At 35.1% G+C, this 21,905-nt stretch overlaps 4 protein-coding genes across 4 annotated transcripts; 2 read left to right on the forward strand and 2 right to left on the reverse strand.

Annotated features, from left to right (window-relative positions):
- The first annotated feature begins 85 nt into the window (after positions 1-85).
- On the forward strand, positions 86-12,690 carry LOC106720118 (polyprenol reductase). The gene is made up of 4 exons (XM_045677949.1): positions 86-154; positions 11,245-11,433; positions 11,797-12,098; positions 12,566-12,690. The coding sequence occupies exons 2-4, from the start codon at positions 11,253-11,255 to the stop codon at positions 12,656-12,658; spliced, it is 576 nt and encodes a 191-aa protein (XP_045533905.1). The 5' UTR covers positions 86-154; positions 11,245-11,252; the 3' UTR covers positions 12,659-12,690.
- Positions 94-3,132, forward strand: LOC106720211 (polyprenol reductase). The gene is made up of 4 exons (XM_014514802.2): positions 94-656; positions 888-1,076; positions 2,114-2,421; positions 2,998-3,132. The coding sequence occupies exons 1-4, from the start codon at positions 329-331 to the stop codon at positions 3,088-3,090; spliced, it is 918 nt and encodes a 305-aa protein (XP_014370288.2). The 5' UTR covers positions 94-328; the 3' UTR covers positions 3,091-3,132.
- Positions 12,691-13,103: 413 nt separating the features above from the next.
- On the reverse strand, positions 13,104-15,968 carry LOC106720220 (tumor suppressor candidate 3). Its single transcript, XM_014514812.2, has 6 exons — positions 15,805-15,968; positions 15,451-15,732; positions 15,173-15,313; positions 14,651-14,939; positions 13,938-14,130; positions 13,104-13,132 (listed from the first exon to the last, which is right to left on the reverse strand). Exons 1-6 carry the CDS (start codon positions 15,880-15,882, stop codon positions 13,117-13,119), a joined length of 999 nt encoding a protein of 332 aa, XP_014370298.2. The 5' UTR covers positions 15,883-15,968; the 3' UTR covers positions 13,104-13,116.
- Positions 15,969-17,439: 1,471 nt separating this feature from the next.
- LOC106720396 (V-type proton ATPase 16 kDa proteolipid subunit) lies at positions 17,440-21,514 on the reverse strand. The gene is made up of 3 exons (XM_014515083.2): positions 21,258-21,514; positions 19,091-19,280; positions 17,440-18,439 (listed from the first exon to the last, which is right to left on the reverse strand). The coding sequence occupies exons 1-3, from the start codon at positions 21,340-21,342 to the stop codon at positions 18,232-18,234; spliced, it is 483 nt and encodes a 160-aa protein (XP_014370569.1). The 5' UTR covers positions 21,343-21,514; the 3' UTR covers positions 17,440-18,231.
- Between the last annotated feature and the right edge of the window lie 391 nt (positions 21,515-21,905).

A 21,905-nucleotide genomic window follows, 5' to 3' on the forward strand; every position in this document is an offset into this window, starting at 1 on the left:
AACATATTTTAACAGCTCATTTAGCAAATTTTGAAGTACCGGAGGTGGCAACAGTGTTGTTTACTTTGTCGTTGTCATTGTCAGTTGTCAAAGTACTTGATCTGATGTTTTATACGAGAAAATGGACCTTATATACACGCGTGAATGGACTAAAGTAGGTTTGATTATATTAGAAACTAGTGCTTTTTGAAGAAAAGTGGGACAAACGTTCTTGTCCTAGTATTCACTATGAATTATATGCCGTTATGTCCCTTACTTACTTTCAAACAACATTTGCCGTTGGAATATTGTCGCGAACTAACCCAGTGCTGATAGCTTATGTTCCGCAATGTTAAACATATTAGATTTAATTTTCCTAGGATTGGCCCTTATGGTAACTTTTACAGGATTTCTAATTAATAATTTTGAAAAACATGTACCAGTTTTTATTATTAAAGGGTACAGATACGGCAGTTTTGCGTATCGAGGCTCTGGGGCGAATTATCTACAAATGATAGAGATACCGAAAGCATATTACCGGCACTTTTATTCATTTTCCTCAATTTTCTGTGTCACTACACTGATTTATACAATTTTAGTGTATTTTTTTAATTTAAATGTTAGTTCCTCAATTGTTTTTATGCTGAGGATACTTCTGGAGCAAGATGAACCTGGTGGTAAGTTAGTTTCTATATGATTTTTTATTCAAAAATTATTATTTTTAAGTAATCTTGACTTGGGAGGTTTTTCAAGGCAAACATATAAAATTAAAAACTGGGCTTAGATATTTTCTTTCTTAACAATAGCTAACTGTGCAATCATGTCAGTGTTCAGAGTCAGTGATGTCAATGATTAGTTGTGATTAGAACATACTGCTGTTTATTTAAATGTGAGTAAATATATTTCAGTGTGTGCTACCGCAGCAGTGATAGCTCTGAGCTTACTATCAGTGCAGTGTGCCAGACGTTGCTATGAGACATACTGCCTGCAGGTGTTTGCCAAGTCTAGTAAGATGAACCTCAGCCACTATTTAGTTGGCATTGGTCATTACTTTGCATGTATTGTTGCTGCTGTGGGCCAGGCGCCACTATTTTGTGGTAAGTATTACTATCACACAGACTGTTGTACTCAGAGAGTATAAGTGGTCTCCCTTATTATAGATTTAATATAAAAAATCTACTTTAAGAGTCCTATGACTTTCCAATTAATAATTCTAACTGTGCTAGTTAGTCATTTATTGGTTACTTATATACTGGCATAGTGTAAGTTTCTCATACTAAACTTACACTTAGGAACTCCAGAGAAACTTGGGTTCGGGATTGCGAGAAACTTTTAAAGCGAGAAAAAATCATGGTTTCTTGGACTCTCACTTATTCAGGTTCGACTGTATTCTTTAGCCATATAACAGTAATACCAATGTTTGCTATCGCCCGCGATTGCGTCTGCACGGAATTAAAAAAAAAACTTAGTAAGTAGTCTATATGTTCTTCCAATCTATATTATACATCTGTGCCAAATTTTATCAAGATCTGTTGAACTGTTCCAGAGATACCTTCAAACAAACATCCATTCATCCATCTAAACCAATAACGCCCCCTTGGGGGCGTTTGAAACCTAGAACGGGGCATTAAGGGACCCAAAAAAAATGGGGGTGTTGAAATTAATTAAAGAAATGAAATTGTGGTTTTTAAGTTTTAGGGGTGAATAAAAAATGTAGGGCGCTGAAAAATAATTGATTTTCAAAGGGGGCGGTGAAAGAAATAAGTTTGATAATCACTGATCTAAACATTCACATTTATAATACTAGTAAGATTACAGTACATTTATAGAATTTAAATGAATCTTATTGTCAACAAATGCAATGTCTGCATACAAATGATATGTTAACTTGTACATTTAACATTTCAACCTTGAGGCTTACAATGACTTTACAAGTAGCGATTAATTTTTTTTTTTTTAATCAGTTAGATAAAGATAAATTAGAAAGTTTTTTCCATAAGGCAAATAAGGGAAAAGACCAGTTATTATAAATGAAAAGTATCCTATAAAATGTTCTAGCATATTTTGCAAAACTTAATTACAATTATTATTAACAATATTTTGATTATTCAAAAACCAATATTTTCAATTTCAGGTCATCAAAACAGAGAAAAGATAATTTGGACGGATAGTCGAACAACTCTTCTCTCAGTCCCCTGTATTCTTACCTTCCTCTGGGCTTGTTATGAACAGTACCAGACTAATATAATCTTTGCGAATCTACGTAGAGACAAGAAGACGGGCAAAGTTGTAACGGAAGATCACAAGATACCAAATGGAAGATTGTTTGAGCGAGTCTCCAGTCCGCACAGAATGTGTGAAATTATTTTGTACACTGTACTATTCATTTTAATACCTACAAAGACATTCTTCTGCATTTATTTATGGGTATTAAGTAATCAGGTAAGTTAAATTTATATATTTTTAAGTAATAAGTAAATTAGAAAATAATATTTTACATTTCATTCAATGAACGATCTTTACAAATTAAAGTTGTCAACTTACTCGCAGCTTACTGTTTATGGGTTACTATATTTTTTTACTCTACATTGTTAGAGATAAAATCAACACTGTGCCGGTGTATCGGCGCAGCACTAGACATGTCAAATATCAACACTTACGTCCCCTCACTACAGCTATCTGACACTTGGTTTGGTAACTTTTTGGCGCGCAATTCGCTCGAAATGATCTTATCTATCTTAAATATAAAAGAAAGTCGTGTTAGTTACACTATTTATAACTCAAGAACGGCTGAATTGATTTGACTGAAAATTGATGGGGAGGTAGCTTAGAACCAGGAAACGGACATAGGATAATTTTTAACCCGTTTTCTTTTTTTTTTTATTCTGCGCGGACGGAGTCGCGGGAAAAAGCTAGTCTAATAATGTTTAAAAACATATAGTATTAGAAATGTATACAAAAGGAGTGTTTTTTTTCTTTCTTACCATGATTAAAATATGTTTTTTTAAATGTTTTCAGATTCAGACAGCAATTCAGGCACATGAATGGTACAAAAAGTCATTCAAAGACTATCCAGCGAACAGAGCTGCAATATTTCCAGCTTTATTATAATTTAAGGAATTTTTATTTTTTAATTTAAAATTACTAATTTTGTAATTTCCATATTTTACAAAGAGGCTATTTATACAAATATTTATTAAGATTAGTAATGTAGAACATATTTATCCAATTAAAATTTTTTTTTTAAATAAAAACGATTAAAACCTTTTTCATTTCTTTGATAAAGATCTCTGTTTTTGGAGATTTTAAAACTATAACTAACAATATCCAAAACACAATTGATTATTTATAACTGAGTATAAAAAATTATATTATCTACCACAGATAAGCGAATGCAACATCCAGAAAACTTTTGCTCTCCCGGATTTCTCTTAACTATCACGGGAAAGTGTTCTGTTACGAAAAATAACTATGAACGTCCTTAATTCAAACTAGCTTTTTAGTGACAATATTTTGATATAATGTTTAGAAAAGTAATGAATGTAGATGGCTACATAAGCGGATGAAGACTGAAATAAGTGGAAAAGACGATATGCGACGGTAGAAAGGGGGGTAAATTAAGATATGACTGATAGAGATGTATGGAGGAGTAGTACATATAGGGACAAGGACCTTTCCAATACAAATGAATTTAGGCTAAGCGCCATCACCTCAAGCCCGGTGGAACTGTAAATAACTCTTTAAGGCAAACAGGGACTCGGTCACAATGAAAAAAAAAAACCATAGAGGACGAGTTCTTCGATACACGCATCTTCATAACGTTCCCCTATTCTCCACAACACTCGCCGACTGCGATTCTTACCAGGTATTGATATCTGAGTCTCAAAAAAAAAAATTGTAAGAAGGGCAGGTTGGTGATGCCGGTGAGTTTGGTGGTATGTTTATATAAAAAACACAAAATAAATAGTGACTGTACCTATCTTATCCGCGTTATCGATACACTGTAAATTGTTTTAGACTCGAAATATGTAATTTGGAAATGTTTTTTATATTAACATCTTACTAATATTATAAATGCGAATGTTTATATGGATGGATGTTTGTTGAAGGTATCTCCGGAACGGATCTAAATGTAGAGCATAGTCTAGTCTAGAAGAACACGTAGGCTACTAATATTTTTTTCCAATACCTTGAGGACAGAGTCGCGTGTGAGAGCTCGGTAATACTAAAATATGAAGCGCCTGCAAAAACTAAATCACAAAATATAAACGTAAGTCACTCGCTGGGTTATTCAATACGTAAATAGAAAAAATCTGTTGGATCGAGATCTCAGAGCCGGAGGACCCTACTTACATTAGTTAGTATACATATGTATTCTTCTTTTCAAATAATAGGTCTTTACCCATGAAATTGCCGTTCTGCAGTACTGGCCATTTCAAATCAAAATAATTTTTGTTTGGCTAAAAATTCTAATTTCAGATTAACTTTATTTAAAAAAAATGGAAATTCTTTTTCGAAAAGTAGTCATTTGTTTATTGATCGCTTTCATCATGGATACGTTAAAAATCGAGTAATTATAGAATATGAGTACCATCGTGGCAACAACGCGCCACAAGAGGCAAGCAACATCAATGAGGTTTACGGAGCTAACACTACACAAAACAACGCACCAACTGTTAATGGTTTGTTCGCTTCCGTTCTGGAATTTTGGACCTGAAAAATGAACCTCGCGGTCGTCCGAAGACTGGTCGACAATGACGAGTTATAGGCGATTGTGGAAGCTGATGATACACAATCTACGGCTGAATTAGCAGCAGCTTTCGACGATAGTATCAAAACAATATTGGTCCATTTGCGTTAAATTGGCAAGGTAAAAAAGCTTGACTAATCGGTGCCCCGCGAACTCAATGATCGCCAGCGCTAAATGCCTGACGAGACGTGCCTTGCATTGCTCAACAGATACGCAAATGAAGGAATTTGAAACCGCATTATTACCTGCGATGAAAAATGGATTCTATTTGATAACCGCAAGTGCTCAGCAAGTTGGTTGGATCCTGGTTCAGCACCTAAACAATTCCCTAAACGATAACTTACCCCTAGAAAAGTGATAATCACTGCTTGATGATCTAGCGCCGGTGTGATTCATCACAGCTTCTTACCAAACGGGGTGAGCATTACTGCAGATGTGTACTGTGAAGAACTGAACACATTAATGGAGAAGCTAGCCCATCTCCAACCAGCGTTGGTCCATAGCTCGTCTCCGCTGCTCCTGCACGACAACGCGCGACCTCATACTTCACAGCAGACGGTCCTTTAAGAAGGACATCAATAAACTGCCAATGCGTTGGCAAAGATGCGTTGATTGCGTGGGTGATTACTTCGATTAATACAAATAAAAAAATGCATGAAAAAAACACTTTAAATTTTTTCATAAAAAACGGCAATTTCATATGTAAAAGACCTAGTATTTTTGCATAATTCCCCCTTCCCAGACACAAGCATCAAATGAAAGGGCTTTACGAGCAGATTAGTGTACACTATAAAAATCAAAAATGGCGATGACATATTTTTGTATGTATAACCACCCCATTATGTGTACCAATTGAATGTATTTGAGTAGTAGACAACGTGGTAAAAACCGAATTCAAAACATTAACTAAAAACTTAGAAATATATTGCTAAAATCATTGATTTGATTGTCTTAAAAATATTTTTTAATATTACTAGTTTAAAATTAATTGTCATAACTTATGAAATAAAATTGTTAATTTATTATTCTCAAACAGCGACTAGACGTAATTTAACATTAATCATAATTAAGTTTGCCAAAAAAACCCCACCTGGCTTAAGCTTCAGCCATCCACGAGGTCGATGATCTCAGTGGGGTCAACGTACTCATTTTAATAACACCTTCGTACCGTCTGAACTTTCGGCAGAATGGTTCAGTAACGGTTCTTTGTTGATTTCGAACGCGATGTTATCTCACGATTATATCCTGGCGATGTCTGTGAGTCTATGAGCGTCGGTGGCTCAGGGGTTAAGCACTTGACTTGCAACCTGCAGGTCTTTCGTTCAAATCCCGCCATTTACCAATGTATTTTTCCATTTTTCATATGTACATTATAATTTCCTTAGTTAAATAATATTTTAGATAAAAATTTCAATATTAGAAACCTGAAAGCATATCATTTAAGAAAAATTACTAAGGAATGGTTGGAGGAGATGTTCAATGTAATGTCATTACACCAACATGCACTTATAGATATATAGATACCTACAGACATACACACCCGCACACACACACACACAATACTCGTCGTACTCCTAGAGAAACTCGGTAAACAAATCGAAGACCTGTGATCAACAGATGGCAGCAGGAGTGGGATCACTCAACAAAGGGCCGCTGGACTTACAAACTAATTGGACAATTCGAAAAATGGATAAACCGCAAGCATGGGGAAACGAACTTCTGCCTCACCCAAATGCTGACGGGCCATGCTACCGTGCGTACCTACACCGATTCGGGCACGATATTCTCCCGGAATGCCCACACGGGTGCGGCGTACAAGAGAATGCAGAGCAGTTCTCTGTCTGCCCTGAACTCCTGAACAATATCGGACCTACTACGGTCGCAAATTTGGTGGATAGCATGCTTGAAACTGAAGAAGCATGGAATAAATTTATCGAATACGCCGCTTCAATACTAAAGAAAGTTCGTCGGGCCGAGCAAATACGGCGAAGAACCAATGCAGTGGACTCAAGGAGCTAAAAAGCGCAGAGAGCTAGAAGGGAAAGCATGACTGCTGAGACCACCCCTCCGAAGTAATACCGGAAGGTAGTCCCGGAGGGGTACCAAAAAGTTCATAGAGAGGGTTGTTTTAGTGGGGAACGGGACTCAGGTTAGGTGAACACCAATAAGCCTGAGTCCGACACACCAGGCATGTAGCTCCCATGTCTGACGGTGCCCTAAGGCATTTTTTCCCTCCATAAAAATAAAAAACACCAGCCACACTCAGTAAAACACTTATGCGTACACACACACTTACCCACCCACGCAGCTAAAACATCATAAATACGAGAAAGGAAAATAGAACTTTTTGCTTTTATATTCTAAATTATTGTTTTTAATTTTATTTATTTAATTATATATTATTAATCCATTGTTTTCACTAAGAACGATGTAATTTCACATAAGGAAGACCTTTGCCCCTTAAATACAGTTTCCGCTAGTTAAGGAGCCAAGGCAACATTGAATATTGTAAACTTAGTGTGCAATAATAAAGATTTTCATTTTCAGTTCATTTATCTGCCGTTCTTACGGTGAAGGAAAACATCGTGATGCAACTTGCACATATCTGAGAAGAAATTCAAAGATATGTGTGAAATCAACCAACCCGCAGTAGGCCAGCGTGGTTGACCCACAGCCTAGTCACCCCTAACTTGGGGAGGCTCCGAGCCCCTCGGTGGGGACGTATAGTGAGCTGATTATATACACGTCGGCCTAGGCTTGCCTAGTGGAGGCCTACGCGATTGTAGGCAAATTAATACAAGTCTTGTACTACTTACTGTCTATACGTTTAGCAAATCAATGCAAGTTGTCGAAGACAAATGATTAATTTCTACCGGCGCTCGGACAAACGTGTAGGCACCACTGACTAAGCGCTCACGAGTCACGAGCGCTTTTGATTTGTGCAGAAAACCGACACCGCCGCTCCGAAATGAGACAAGTGGTCGCGAGCGCCTGCAAATCTTGACAAGCTACGCCAAAAATGATCTCTATATACGTGTGCTTGAGCGCGCAAACTTTGGCGCGAACAACGCCGACGACGAGTTATGCAAATGTACTGTCTAGACGACTCTACTAGGAATAGGAATCGAATGGCGGGATTCAAACCTTCGGCCGCTAGATCAGTAGTACTTTTTTTATAAGCGAAGGGGGCAAACGAGCAGCGGGAACACCAAGGTGTTCATCGACGCCCATGGACATCTGCAATACCAGAGGAACCTATCACATTATTTGTACCAACATAAAGGACTATTTACATGATGAAAATTTCTTGCCTGTTGCATAAAATTAAATTGAACTATTAATTGTCTTGTATGGTTTGACCCATACGTAACATTTTTAATATGTTAAGGCCCATTTAGACCAGGGATCCCCAAACTATTGTGGACAAGTGACCCCTTTTCCAAAATGAACTGTTAACTCAGACCCCCATGGCCAAATTACCTACTTTTAAGATCAACCCACTTATTCATAATGGTCCGCTAACTTAAAACAGCTGCTACAGACAGAGTGTTATTTTTCATTCTGACTTAGGTGAATAGAAGAAGACAGAATGAGAATTAGCAATGCTTTAACTTAGCAGACTATTATTAATAGGGGTCGATTTTTAGACCTCATCGACCCCCAAAATCAGTTTTCGTTTATGTCGACCCCTAGGAAACCGATATCGACCACATTGAGAATCCCTGATTTAGACGATACCTTTTTTATATATAACAAAACATTAATTGAATGCCTTCAAGATATGTAAGATTTATACACGGGGATATATGTCTTGCCTTCAAGGTATGTAAATTGAAAATGGAATGAATTTGATGAATACAAGTTTTGATTAGAAATATTTGTAAATGTCTTTTGTTTACATCAATTCAAGTAGCAATTATTGCTCATAAGTTTTGACTTTTCTAAACACAGACTTGTATGTAGGGTATAATCTCTTCACGGGTTGCGTTGACGAATATTCCATTCGTGTGTTGAACGTTTTAGAAACTATTGTCTATGGTATTTATTTAAAAACAATAACTGTGAAATGAAGTGTTGCTGATTGATTGATTACATTATTAATCTTACATTTTGAAATTGCGCAAAGATAAAAGTCATGAGTCTATCTTATACATATAAAAATTTCGTGTAACGATGTATGTTCGCGATAAACTCAGAAATTACTGAACCAATTCTTATCAAATTTTGTAAGCATTTGTAGTTTGGTCCAACTTGGGAGAAAATGTAGTTTTAATCTAAATTATTAATCTCAATATTTGTTATTGCAAATTAAATATTTATTATACGACTTTAGAATGTACTTATCGGTTAGTTCTATAAAATCCTAATAGACGGGGGTTTGGCATCGAAGTTGAACAGATATCCGGTAGATAGATCAGTAGGTCTGTGAATCGACTACTATATATCTTTTAAACCCGCGCAGACGGAGTCGTGGGCGACAGCTAGTGAAATTAGAAGAATTGTGATGCACATACTACTGCACTAGCAACGTGTTGTTTAGACCATACAAGACAATCATTACATCAATTTAATTGTATGCAACAAACTTGAATCGTGTAAATGGGCCTTAAAATGCAATAAAACCGTACAGTTTTTTGCGATCCTGCACATTCGTCCGCGCAGTTTTTACAAAACAACATCTTTGTATCGCCCGAATTAAAAAAATGTTTAATATTTTAGACATATTACTATTAAATTTAACGATAAGTCTGGTTATTGTAGGCAGTCTTATCACTAACTACGAGGAACATGTGCCAGTATTTTTAATAAAATTATTTCGATACGGTAGTTTCGCCTATAAGGGGAAAGATGAAAAATTATTTAAAACGATCGAAATACCCAAGTCGTATTTCAGACATTTTTACGTGTTCTCGGCTGTTTTTAGTGCTGTGACATTGATTTATATGGTTTCAATATATTTTCTAAGTTTTCCAGCAAATTCATTTGTACAAATCTTTATGACGCGAATTTTTAAAGAAGAGGAACCTAAAGGTACGTAAATTATAAACAATACAAATAATTTCATGTTTATTATATAGGAATTATTAACTTACTTACGTGACAAAAAGGCGGTTCTTCGTGGGATCCAATCTCGGAGTGTTTCTTACTACCAACCTACGGCGCGCTGAACTTGTACGGTCACCACATTACGTAGAGAAATGAGAAGTGTAATTCTACACATCAATTCATTGCACTGAACTTAATGTAAACAAATATATCTCTCTAAACTCTAAAAAAATAGTTCCCATTGGTAATTTACACTTCGTCATCCCGTCTCACTAGTATTGGATTTTAAAACATTTATCGTTTGCCAAAATTCCTAACGGAAGAACTATTAGTTTGATGACGTTCTAATCTAGACAGTACGCACATTCGATTAACACTTGTTACATTATTCACAATTGTTGTACGTTGAAAAATTTATTCCTAAATTATTTAAAACCTGTGTAGAATGTCGATTACTAAAAAAAAAAATGTAATCTTTAGTAGCCGATTTTACATCAATCAATTTTGGTATTGAATTAATTCAAGTGATTTACAAATTACATTCACTTTAATCGTAACAACGAGCTTCCATTGACCGGTTTGAACGACCGGTGTTTTCTTTCCTCCATGCAAGGATCACGTTTGCAACCGGGGATGTGTTATATACATAATTTCGCTTATGTATGTATCTGCTTATGTTTAATGCAATATATGTAGTTGGGTGAATGCTAAAAGGTTGCGGCATTTTATAATAACGTAAACTTAACGTTGAATACGTATGTACATATAACTTAACATTATCGTACATGTAGAGACCTTTATTTTTTTACCAAATTACCATATAAGGCAGTAAATTTTGCTTTCTCTTTTTGCTCAAAAGGTTTCAATTTTAAATCTGAGTATGATTGTTGGTTCATTCAAGCAACCACGTTATTTTGGCGCTTTTTAAACCCTTAGCAATAATCTGTTCCATTCCATACGGAGATTGTGCTAGAAAATGGTTTTAATTTGAACCCACGACCGCTATATTTTTTTTATATTACAAGGTGGCAAACGAGCAAGCGGCCACATGATTTAGCCGAAATGGCGAAGCGACCGCTGCCCATAGACATTCGCAATTGCAGATGCGTTGCCCACCCCCAATCGACGAAAGAGGAGACGCGCAATAAGAGAATATTTAACCTTCCTATGCATCTCCTCCTCCATCAAATCCACCTCCCATTCCCATCCTTTCCTTATAAGAAAAGGGTGGGAAGGGAAAGAGGACTAAAATTAGGCCTCCGGCACCACACCCGTCAGACGAAACGCGGAATTACTTCCACTTCACGCCTGTTTTCTGATTGATAATCCATATTTAACCTAATGGCTATTGCCGCTTATTAAATAAAAGAAGCACATTTAAACATGTTTTTTAATTTATATTTTAAAGTCGTGCCAGGATCTTGTAATACGGTCTTTAAAGCTTATCTTTTTACTGATTTAATTTCCAGTATCAGCAATGGCGGCATTGTTAACACTTAGCCTGCTGACGTTACATTGCTGGAGACGTTTCTACGAGTCTCACAAGCTGCAAGTGTTTGCGCGCACCAGCAAGATCAACCTCTTTTACTACGGTACCGCCTACGTTCATTACGCTGCCCTTATACTGATCACAGTTGGACAAGCGCCATTGTTCTGTGGTAAGTGCACAGACGCTGTTAGAAATTGAGCGAGTACTAGTATTAAAAATTTATAGAAATGTAACTTTTGCCCGCGACTCCGTCCGCGCGGAATAAAAAAATAAATTAAAAAGTACTTAATCCTTACTGACTATGTTCTATATCTGTGCCATATTTCATCAAGATCCATTTAGCCGTTCCGGAGATACCTTCTAACAAACATTAATCCATCCATTCAAACTTTCACATTTATAATACAATTAGTAAGATAACAGCGTGTTTTCTGGACTAAACCTTGATCTATGTTCCTAAAGCCAGGTTTATAGTTTACCAACCCACTAAAAAATTTACAGGCAAAAATGTTATGTTGGTACTGCATTTCAGGAAAACAAAAGGGGGAGATCCAATGGACGGACAACTGGACGAAATTAGTTTACATTCCTTGCATATTTCTATTCTTACTGGCTTCGTATGGACAGTACAGTAGTAACGTGGTGCTGGCCAACTTGCGCAGAGACAAAACTGGCGCGGTAGTGACTGAGGCGCACAAGATACCTCGCAGCAGAATGTTCGACAGCGTCTCCAGTCCGCACAGATTATGCGAGATTGTCCTGTACATTGTATTTGCAACATTGACACCAACAAGGACGATGCTCATCATGTGTTTATGGGTTTTTTGTAATCAGGTCAGTGCAAAACATGTCTTTATTACAGGCTTTTGTTAAGCTATATTTGTAATCTTGCAAATATACATGTGTAAATCGCGTGATTATGCCACATTATGATGGCATAGTGCTGATCTGATGATGGAGCTGCAAAGTGCCCATAGGAACTTCGCCATGAAACGACACAACCACATCGAGTTTGTGTTCGTTTGAATGGTCTTGACGAATAATTATTTTAAGTTCTTTTAATTAGCGAGAACATAACGAAAACGTATTTTTATAAGTTTTTTCCTTTTAATTATCTCTTGTGATTATTCTCAGAACGCACATTTATGGATACGAAGTATATGTATAACCATGAATTTTAAATGTCGTAACACTGGCATACGAACAGAATCTCTTTATCTCCAAAGAGAATAAGAGGGTAAACAATATTGTCGTAATACAGGTTATCAGAGTGATGTTTTAAGATACGACTCTTGTTTCAGATTCAGTCCGCGGTGCACGCCCATGAATGGTACAAGAGAACATTTAAAGATTATCCAAAAAACAGAACAGCAATATTCCCTTATATATTGTAAAATTACTTTGCGGTATTCGTTTAATTTTTTTACTCCTTTTGTTTTGCATAAATGTTTAATTTATTTTTATCTTTTTAATTTTTGCTTTTTATCGAAATATTTTTTGTTAATCTGTGGGTATGTTACTGAGGAATTTTTTGTCTGCAAATATTGTAGATTTTTAATATATGTACTTATACAATAATGTAAGACGAAGGTTCAGTTTGATAATTTAAATATAATTATTTTTTAACAAAGAGCGCTTACTTGTTTTTTTTTTCTCTACTTATCTGGTGATTTTTATTTATGATAAGACATGTATAAATTTTACAAAAGACACATTGACATATTGAATTAAAAAATTGAAAAACATATCAGAAAACAATAAAAAATATCAATATATTTATTTAAACTTATATTTATGTCAAAACACGTTAGTGAAATTGCACACTTTATAAATAAAATATTTCATTCTTCATTCATTTAAATAAGAAACTGAAACAAAAGAAATGTAACAAATATTAGTAAAAATGTTAATTAAAAAAAAACTGCTTTAGCAACTCACCGTGGATTTCTGAGACCCAAATCTCTATATGAAACATATCCATGTCATAATCTTTGACTAAACAGTCATCTATATATATAAAAGAAAGTCGTGTTAGTTACACTATTTATAACTCAAGAACGGCTGAATCGATTTGACTGAAAATTTTTGGGCAGGTAGCATAGAACCAGGAAACGGACATAGGATAATTTTTACCCCGTTTTCTATTTTTTTTTATTCCGCGCGGACGGAGTCGCGGGTAAAAGCTAGTAACAATCAGAAAGCCACGGTCAATCACTTAATAAAGTTGAAGTTTAAAACGCAAATTTTGCAATATCAAAAACATCAATATGACGCATCAGACAAGAGGCAGACAAAATCTACATCCTATGGGCCTATCATGAATTTTTGTGACAATCGTCTTCGTATCGTCATTGTCGATAATGTCAAAATTAGTATGATATTTTTGGTTTAGGACACTGCATACATTTTAATACAAAATTTTGTCGATAACTATATGATGCCGATTGTCAAAAATATTCGTACTAGGCCCACTGTTCTTCTTTCTAATGATACTTTGAAATTTACACAGAAATTAATATTTAAAAATAAAACAGGGGTTAAATCGGAAAATATCGGCTTACGATAGTCTACGTAGTCATGAATTGCCAATTATAAGTTAAAAAAAATTTATATTCATTGAAGAAATAAAAATAACTATTTAAAGTTAAATAAAAATCACTAAGAAATTCTTACCTATAAGGATAGCCTTGCGTCTTTGCTCTGAACACTGACAAAAGCAAAGAGAAGAACACACAAACCAATATAAGTCCCACAACTGATTGGAATCGTCGCTTCTTCCCGTCAACTTGGGATCGAACTAAATCAGGGTTCTTCACACCTCCAGCAGCTTCTATCATGGCAATCATCCCCACAACTACTGCGCAATCTGTGTTTGTTGAATTAAGGTCACAATAATCATATCACTGTGGTGGCTCTAAAGTGACTTGTAAACTGCAGATCCTGGGTTCGAATCCTGCCATGTACCATTTTTTTTTCGATTTACATATGTACATTCATCTAACATTCTTACTATAAAGGAAAACATTATGCAACATGCACATGTCTGCAAAGAAATTCAAAAATATATGTGATGTCACTCCTGACTTAGGGTAGACTCTGAGCCACTCAATGGGAACGTATAGTGAGCTGTAATAATGAGTCACTGAACGGAGATCAGCTAGTAAGCTCTGTTGTAACCATGGCAACGGTTATTGGTTATAGTCAGACCACTAAGGGCCGGCTAAAACCAGTTTTTATTCAGTTAACAAGGTTAAATTTGTCTTGTAATTCAGTAAATGAGTTTTTAATATGTTGCTTTGCTTCGGAAATAGATTCTAATATAATAACAACAATAATACTTCTTATACTTTAGTTGTTACTAATAAATAAAACATTAAAAAGGATACTCAAAGCAGCAACAATGTAACTCTCCAAAACAAATTGTCCATGGGAGCCACCATTAATATAAACCGGACCATTCTTTGAGCGATGGTAGAATGGTGGTCCTCTGATCTGGTTCCACATCTGGCCGGAGACCATTGTGAAGCAGAACATCAAAGCAGCTCCAGCCCACATCTGCTTGTTGTAGAGGAACTCCAGATTGTTCCTGCGGAGGTACAGGAATCCCGCTACGAGAGTAAATAGCATTGCTAATGCCACTGCACCTGAGTAATTTGGTGGTCTGAACACCCTGATCTGTAACAGGAAAATATTTTATTAAAGATTAAAAAATATTTTTTTGCATACTCCTGTTTTTTGTAACCCCACTTTTCATGGTAGAGAAGAATTGGTACTTTAATGTTAAAACATACTTATTCAACGGTTTTAATTAAGTTATTATTTAAAAATTCTTTTGTTTGTCGTTATTATAAAGAGTTTAGTTTATTTTTTAATTTGAGCCTGTTAATATTGTTGGAAAAAATACCTACTTGTACATCAGTCCTATCTTGTATCCATTTAGCAATAGCCTCAGCATGTATTCCAGCTCTCTCAAAGTCCATAGAGTCAGCGGGTTTTGGTTTGCCCTTTGCTGGGAAATGCATGATTACAGGTGCTGTATTCAAACGTAGCTGGAAACAAAGATCGTTAATTTGTATTTGTAATGGGCCGTAATAAACTTTGTCAAATTACTTCTGCAATTACTGTTCTAAAATAGAAATTGGTTAGAAGACCTTTGTTACCTTTACAATGTTTCAGTCATGCTTACCATTTGAAAGATATCTGATCCCTCGTCGAAGTCAACCATACCAAAGAATAGTTTGTTATTATACATTTGTGAGAATCGGAATGAGTTAGCCACGACTAAAAATTCATCATAAACATGTTGACAAATAGCACAACGTCTTGATGGAGCCATAGCAGTGAACATCACAATAAAAGAATAATCCCTGGGTGGAGCCTTCACATAATCCTTGAATCGGTTGTAATTTAAAGATATTATCGACTTCTTTGCTGTTAAATCAGTCAACTGTTGTACTTTCTCTTCAAGCTGAAAAAAAACAATAATCAGGAAATGTGAAGGAACAATCGCCGGGCGGTTACAATTTCACTCTTTACTTACTCCTTTTGGACGGGTTTGTGCATCAGTTTTATAAAATGTTAAGACTATTGTAAAAATCAAGTAATATTTAAATCTCATTTTAAGTTTTATTCGAGAATTTTATAAAACTACAAACGAAAAAGCAAAACCAATGACCAAGTGCCAACACTGTATTGAAATTTATAAAAAAACTGTCAATGTCAATCAATTAAATGTCAACGTTAACACGTTTTTTAATAGACACACTTTACAGACCAACCAAACCCGACCAACCAATGTCTCCGTACATTGAGTTCTCCACAGATAAATGCATAAAACGTACTTTTATTTTCATTTCAGAAGTGCTCTCAAACGAGATGAAAAAACAGACAAAAAAAATTATGTAGTACGGCCGCAATTTGAAAAAACTGAGAGCAACTCGGCTAGTATTCTTAAATATTTTTCATCAATACTTGTGTTATTGTTATAGTATAAGTGTAATAATTTTGTTAAAACTTTTCAATGCTATTCAAACCCAATTTCCCCCTCTTATACAAATTGTTTTTTTGATGTAACTAACGTAAAAAAGTCGATCCTTGCACACTGTCTACCCGTTTCCACTGCCAAAAATAAGATACTTGTTATTTCGTCGTTAAGCTGCATATTCATCCAATTTTATTAGGCGGATGGCGGGGCACACCCGTGTATGTGCTGTTTCTCAAAAAGGGGTGGTCCCACCTATACTTAATCAACCACGTGCTGCCGTAACAGTGGGCTTCCACGGCAGAAGCACAATGATAATGTTTGAAGTTGTTGAATGCTTTAGAATGAAATGTAAACCAGTTTGTGGTAATGAAATTTGAGTTAAGACTTCTCTATGTAACGAGTGTGCTTCATTTACCAATAACTGATTGTACTTAGTTACCTGCTGTTCCATTGAAGTAACTTGCATTATTACAAACTAGCTTTTACCCGCGACTTCTTCCGCGCGGAATAAAAAAAAAAATAGAAAACGGGGTAAAAATTATCCTATGTCCGTTTCCTGATTCTAAGCTACCTGCCCACCAATTTTCAGTCAAATCGATTCAGCCGTTCTCGAGTTATAGTGTAACTAACACGACTTTCTTTTATATATATAGATTAAAGTGTAGTTTTGTTAAGGGAAATTAAAGAGAGATGGTTGTTTTCTTACAAGTGTACTCAATACTATTTATTTATTGCAATGGTTTTTTACGACTGGTCAAGTATTACGTTTTATTCAATTAATTTTATAGACGTTGAATTTATTCAATGAATGTTTTGTTCAGTTTATCAAGGTCAGCCCAGGCATCTTGTTCAATTAAAAAAATAATTCAATAAAAGTGTGAGAAGAAAGACTTGATAACTTAGAATAATTTTTAAAATATTTTATTAACACAATTCATTCAATAACACCAAAGATTATAACATTCTCTAACATGAAACCTAAATTACAATTTCACCTATTTACTTACCAATTTATAATCATTCAAACATTTCGACTATGAGGTATACATAATAAAAATACTTTGAATATTTCATATAGTAAGTCATCAGAAAGTCTACTATTATAGTATATAAATAGTTTTTAATACATAACGACAGCAGTATGTCATGAAGCTTATATAAAATGTTGAGGAAAATAAAACACAAAACAAGTAGAAACAAAATAATCTGGAATGTACAAATCATGTTTATTAACTGATTCCTGGCAATACATCATTTGTGACCGGCTTTAATACTTAGGTCGCAGTAGTCACTTAGCAACAGCAATATGGATAGTAAGAGTACAATAACAGTATACAATACACCCACTATAACACTGAAAGCCGCAGCGCGATACTTAAGCCAGGTCCAACCTAACATTCTCAGTTGCAGATAGCGGTACATGGTACCCCGGGGCTTCAACGGTTCATAAATTATTTAAGATAACTTGTTTGGACTTAATTTTCTACTCTAACTGTACATTAGTTTCGCCTTATCGCTAAAATAATCTAAAATTGATATATATCGTCAGACGTAATTTGATTCGTTTGGGGATGGGGGGGACAAAACGCGCAAAACATACAAGTCGGAGCGAGGGTGGTTCCGTGAAATTATTTCACAACAAATTAAACTTGACAGATAAATAACTTAATAATAAATTACTCCGTCATCGCACGGTAGCGTTTAAAACTCATGATTGGAACTTGAAGCGATATAGTAAAAATTTTATATAGAAAAATTATTTATACAGATCGCGGTCTCGAGGCGAGACTTCGCCGCAGCATCATGGCGATGCCTCGCCGGAGAAGTGCGAGGAGGAGGCGAAGTTAATCAGGTTATACTATACAGGATGGGGTTGCCGTGGAGCTCTACACCCCGCTACCGGCGACGACGTCCCTGTGCGCGCGTCGAGAACATTCTCCATGCGTAGAACTCCACGGCACGAGGGAAGTGGTGCGTACAGATTTACTGCTTCGTGTACAAGTAGATGGCGACGATGAGACCGTATAGACCCAACACTTCAGCGAAAATGAGGATAAGGATCATTCCGACGAATAGCCTAGGCTGTTGCGCTGTACCGCGGACGCCGGCATCACCCACGATGCCTATGGCGAACCCGGCGGCCAGACCGGAGAAGCCGACAGCGAGACCGGCTCCAAGGTGGATGAAACCTCTGCAATTACAACATTCACATTTTATTTATATTAAACAAATAAAAATATATTAGAAAAGATAGGATAGGATTAAAATCAAATTTCATTTTAAAACTATAAATCAAATGGTAGCAAATATTTTACATAAGTAGGCACGGAATTACTAACTATTGTAATCTGTAGTTCATAAGTTAAAGATCATTTCACAACATATATTAATTTAGAATTTTTTTAAAATAACTATAGTGACTAATAAGATAATCGCCATTGTTTTCTTATTCAAGATTTTGTGAAATAAATTAGAAATGGCATTAGAGTGCTATCCTGTAGTGGAAGTTTTTCAGAAAAATGTTTGTAAAAAAAATATATTCTGTAATATGGTCTGGCAACTTATTTTTAACAATACAATAAAACAAAAACTTATACAGAAGAAAAAATTACATTGCGGCACTGATTGTTCAAAAAGTTAAAATGCGATAATTTCCTCTAACCTTGGTTTATGTCATTATAACAATTGTTTGACCAAGGCCTCTATCAGGAAATATGATCAACCATGAAATATTATAGCTTCTGAAGGTTTACTTAAAATCAAAATGAAAGTAATAAATCTGTAAGGCAGAAAACTGGCTAAGAAGCTACGTTACCTAAACTTGCAATGTTCGCATAGTTACCTGAAGAGGCTGTAGGTAGGTGGGGCTTCCAGGGAGCCGGCAATCAGCACAGCTACGACCAGACCGTAGATGGCTATAATACCCGCCATGACAACGGGGATGATGGACTTCATGATCAGCTCGGGCCGCATCACCGACATGGCGGCGATACCGGTACCCGACTTTGCGGTACCATATGCAGCTCCCAGCGCTGGAAATTAAATCAAAATAGTGTTAGAATTACTTAACAAGAGGATGTTGTTTTAAGAATTCTAAATTGTAATCTTATAGATGGTTCTGGCATAAAGATAGTAGATGAAGAACTTTGCAAGATATTTTAAATAGTTTTTCTTCTACTATTAATACTAATATGTACTTCTTTTAATTCTTAACGTTGTGTAATATTATGAATAAAACTTATCACACTTTGATAATCAAAGGACAGTTTTGAACATATCTAAACAAATCTGAACAAATAAATGGATTATTGATATATCTGTGTTGTTTGTAGACATGTTCAGTTATATAATAATTAAGTGTATGAAATAATGTACTAACAAGTTAACTTCTTTTTCATACATATCCACCCATCTAATAAGATCTCTTAAGAGTTGTGAGTCTTTTCATCAGATGAGCCAATATTTGGTTTTTATTTAGTGGTGGTAAAAATAGTACATACATTATTAATGTTATCTGAACTATTCTAATACAAGTTGATGTTTGACTATTCACATACATGAAATTTGTTATATAAACATGGATATTGTTCTATTAAATATTAACAGAGCCATTAGACATTTCCTAAACTATTCAATTGTGTGAGAACATTAACATACAAAACAATAAGTGTAAGAATGGGATTTAAATTATGTAATTCCAGTGTAAATTTTGTAAAGTACTTTTTAAAACCACAGACAACTCCCACTTGTCATATGTTTTAAGGTTTTATTGGAACATATGTGAATAAGTTTTTATTAGAATGTATTTTATTATCATAATGCTGTTACATTGAATACCATCATGTGATTTATAAAATAAGGTTTCAACATTTGTGAAATTTATTAGCTTATTGATCTTAAGTTATGGAGTAGTAGTTGCCACTGTTATACAAGTTAATAAATTAATTGAAGAAATGTATCTGCTTCCATCCAGAAATATGCAGTCAGTGATAAAGCTACCCAGTATAAACTGATCTGTGTGAATATTTCTTATTGGACCCTAATTATGTTAAATTGTGAGTAATATTCTTTTATAATTAATAAAATTATGTAATAAAGCCCACTAAGACATTTTCGTAAAATAATCAATGTGTAATCAAAAGATTATTTAGTAAAATTTAAAGAAATCACATGATTTTTCAACTGCTCATTGAGTGACAATTATAATTAACTTTTAACTTAACCATAGACATTTAGGTTAAGTTACAAGAGCAGCTGACTGGTCACATGATGAAGTTATCATGTGATTTAAGTTATTGATTTTCTCCACAAGTAGCGCGCCGCTAGTGCTCAAAACGTAGACAGAAAATAGGTCACAATTTTTATATAGGTCAAATCCACAGTACAATGTAGATAGCTAGAATAAACCTAACATTTCATAAACTATTACCACGCCCATGTCAACATTGCTCTAATTTTCTTGGTTGTCTAACGATTTTAACTTTACTTTCATTGAATACGCGCTCGATCGGTCACGGGTAGACATTCAATGCTAAAACGTATATCTAATGATTTTCAACCAATTAGTTAACGTTATAAGGGCGAAAATACTCCAGCCGGCAGCTAACCGTACTTAAATTGTTTTCCGAGTGGTGTGAAATTCCACTTCAACAAAGGTTTTTTTCCCTTATAACCAATGCTACCAACATATTTATCAGTCACATGATCAATGATTCACATTTTATGATAAAAGTAACGCCCTCAAATACTACATTTTAAACCTGGAATGCCATGAAACATCAATACTTTACGCAAACTAATTAACTACGTATAGTCTAGACAGACACAAGGTGAAGCTGTTACTATAATTAGTACTCTTAAAATAACCAGTTTCCCATTTATTAATAATGGTTACTTGAATAAACAATGAAATAAGCAATCAATAGATGAAGCATGTCTATAGTGCCAAAATTTTATGATCAATAACGATCCTAGACAGCCATTACAAGTAAGATATATTTCGTGCTTACCGCTAAAGATAATAGCGGACGCCGCCCCCATAACTCCAAAGAAGGGTCCATAGATGGGACTTTCAGCGGTAGGTCCAGAAGACATCTTGAATGTGTTGTGTGGGAGTATTTACAGGTCCCAAAATCTGTGATGACTATCTGCACACACTCACTCCACGGAACTATTTCAGCACAGACAAATATGGCCTAAGCTTTGCAGACTCGATAGAATGGGTCATATGACGATTGATGTTCAAGGCAGTGCTCGATATGCCCCAAGATCTGATTGGCTTTGTTACGTGACTTCCGAAATACGCAACCAATCACGAGCTAGAGATTTCGCAGCGACGTGACGTCCAACATTGATGTGGATCGCTGGCCAGCAAATTTATTTTGCGCATGTGCAGATTGATCGTTTAAAGACTTTTTAAACAAATTTAATGCTGGAGAAAAAGAAAAATTTGAGAATGACTTTTAAAAAAAATATAATTCATTTAATTAGTTGATAAAATATGGCTCTTATAAATTAAAAATCTTTAACCTTGTATAAAAAATTATAAAGATATTTTTTTGAGAAATCAATAAAGTTGCCACAGTTCTTTAAACTTGATGCAAAAACGTACAATTTGAGTTTACGCTTGAAATTTATCTTTTGATAGTTTTTAATAT

The sequence above is a fragment of the Papilio machaon genome, chromosome 5 (genome assembly GCF_912999745.1).
Source record: "Papilio machaon chromosome 5, ilPapMach1.1, whole genome shotgun sequence".
NCBI classification, from domain to species: domain Eukaryota; kingdom Metazoa; phylum Arthropoda; class Insecta; order Lepidoptera; family Papilionidae; genus Papilio; species Papilio machaon.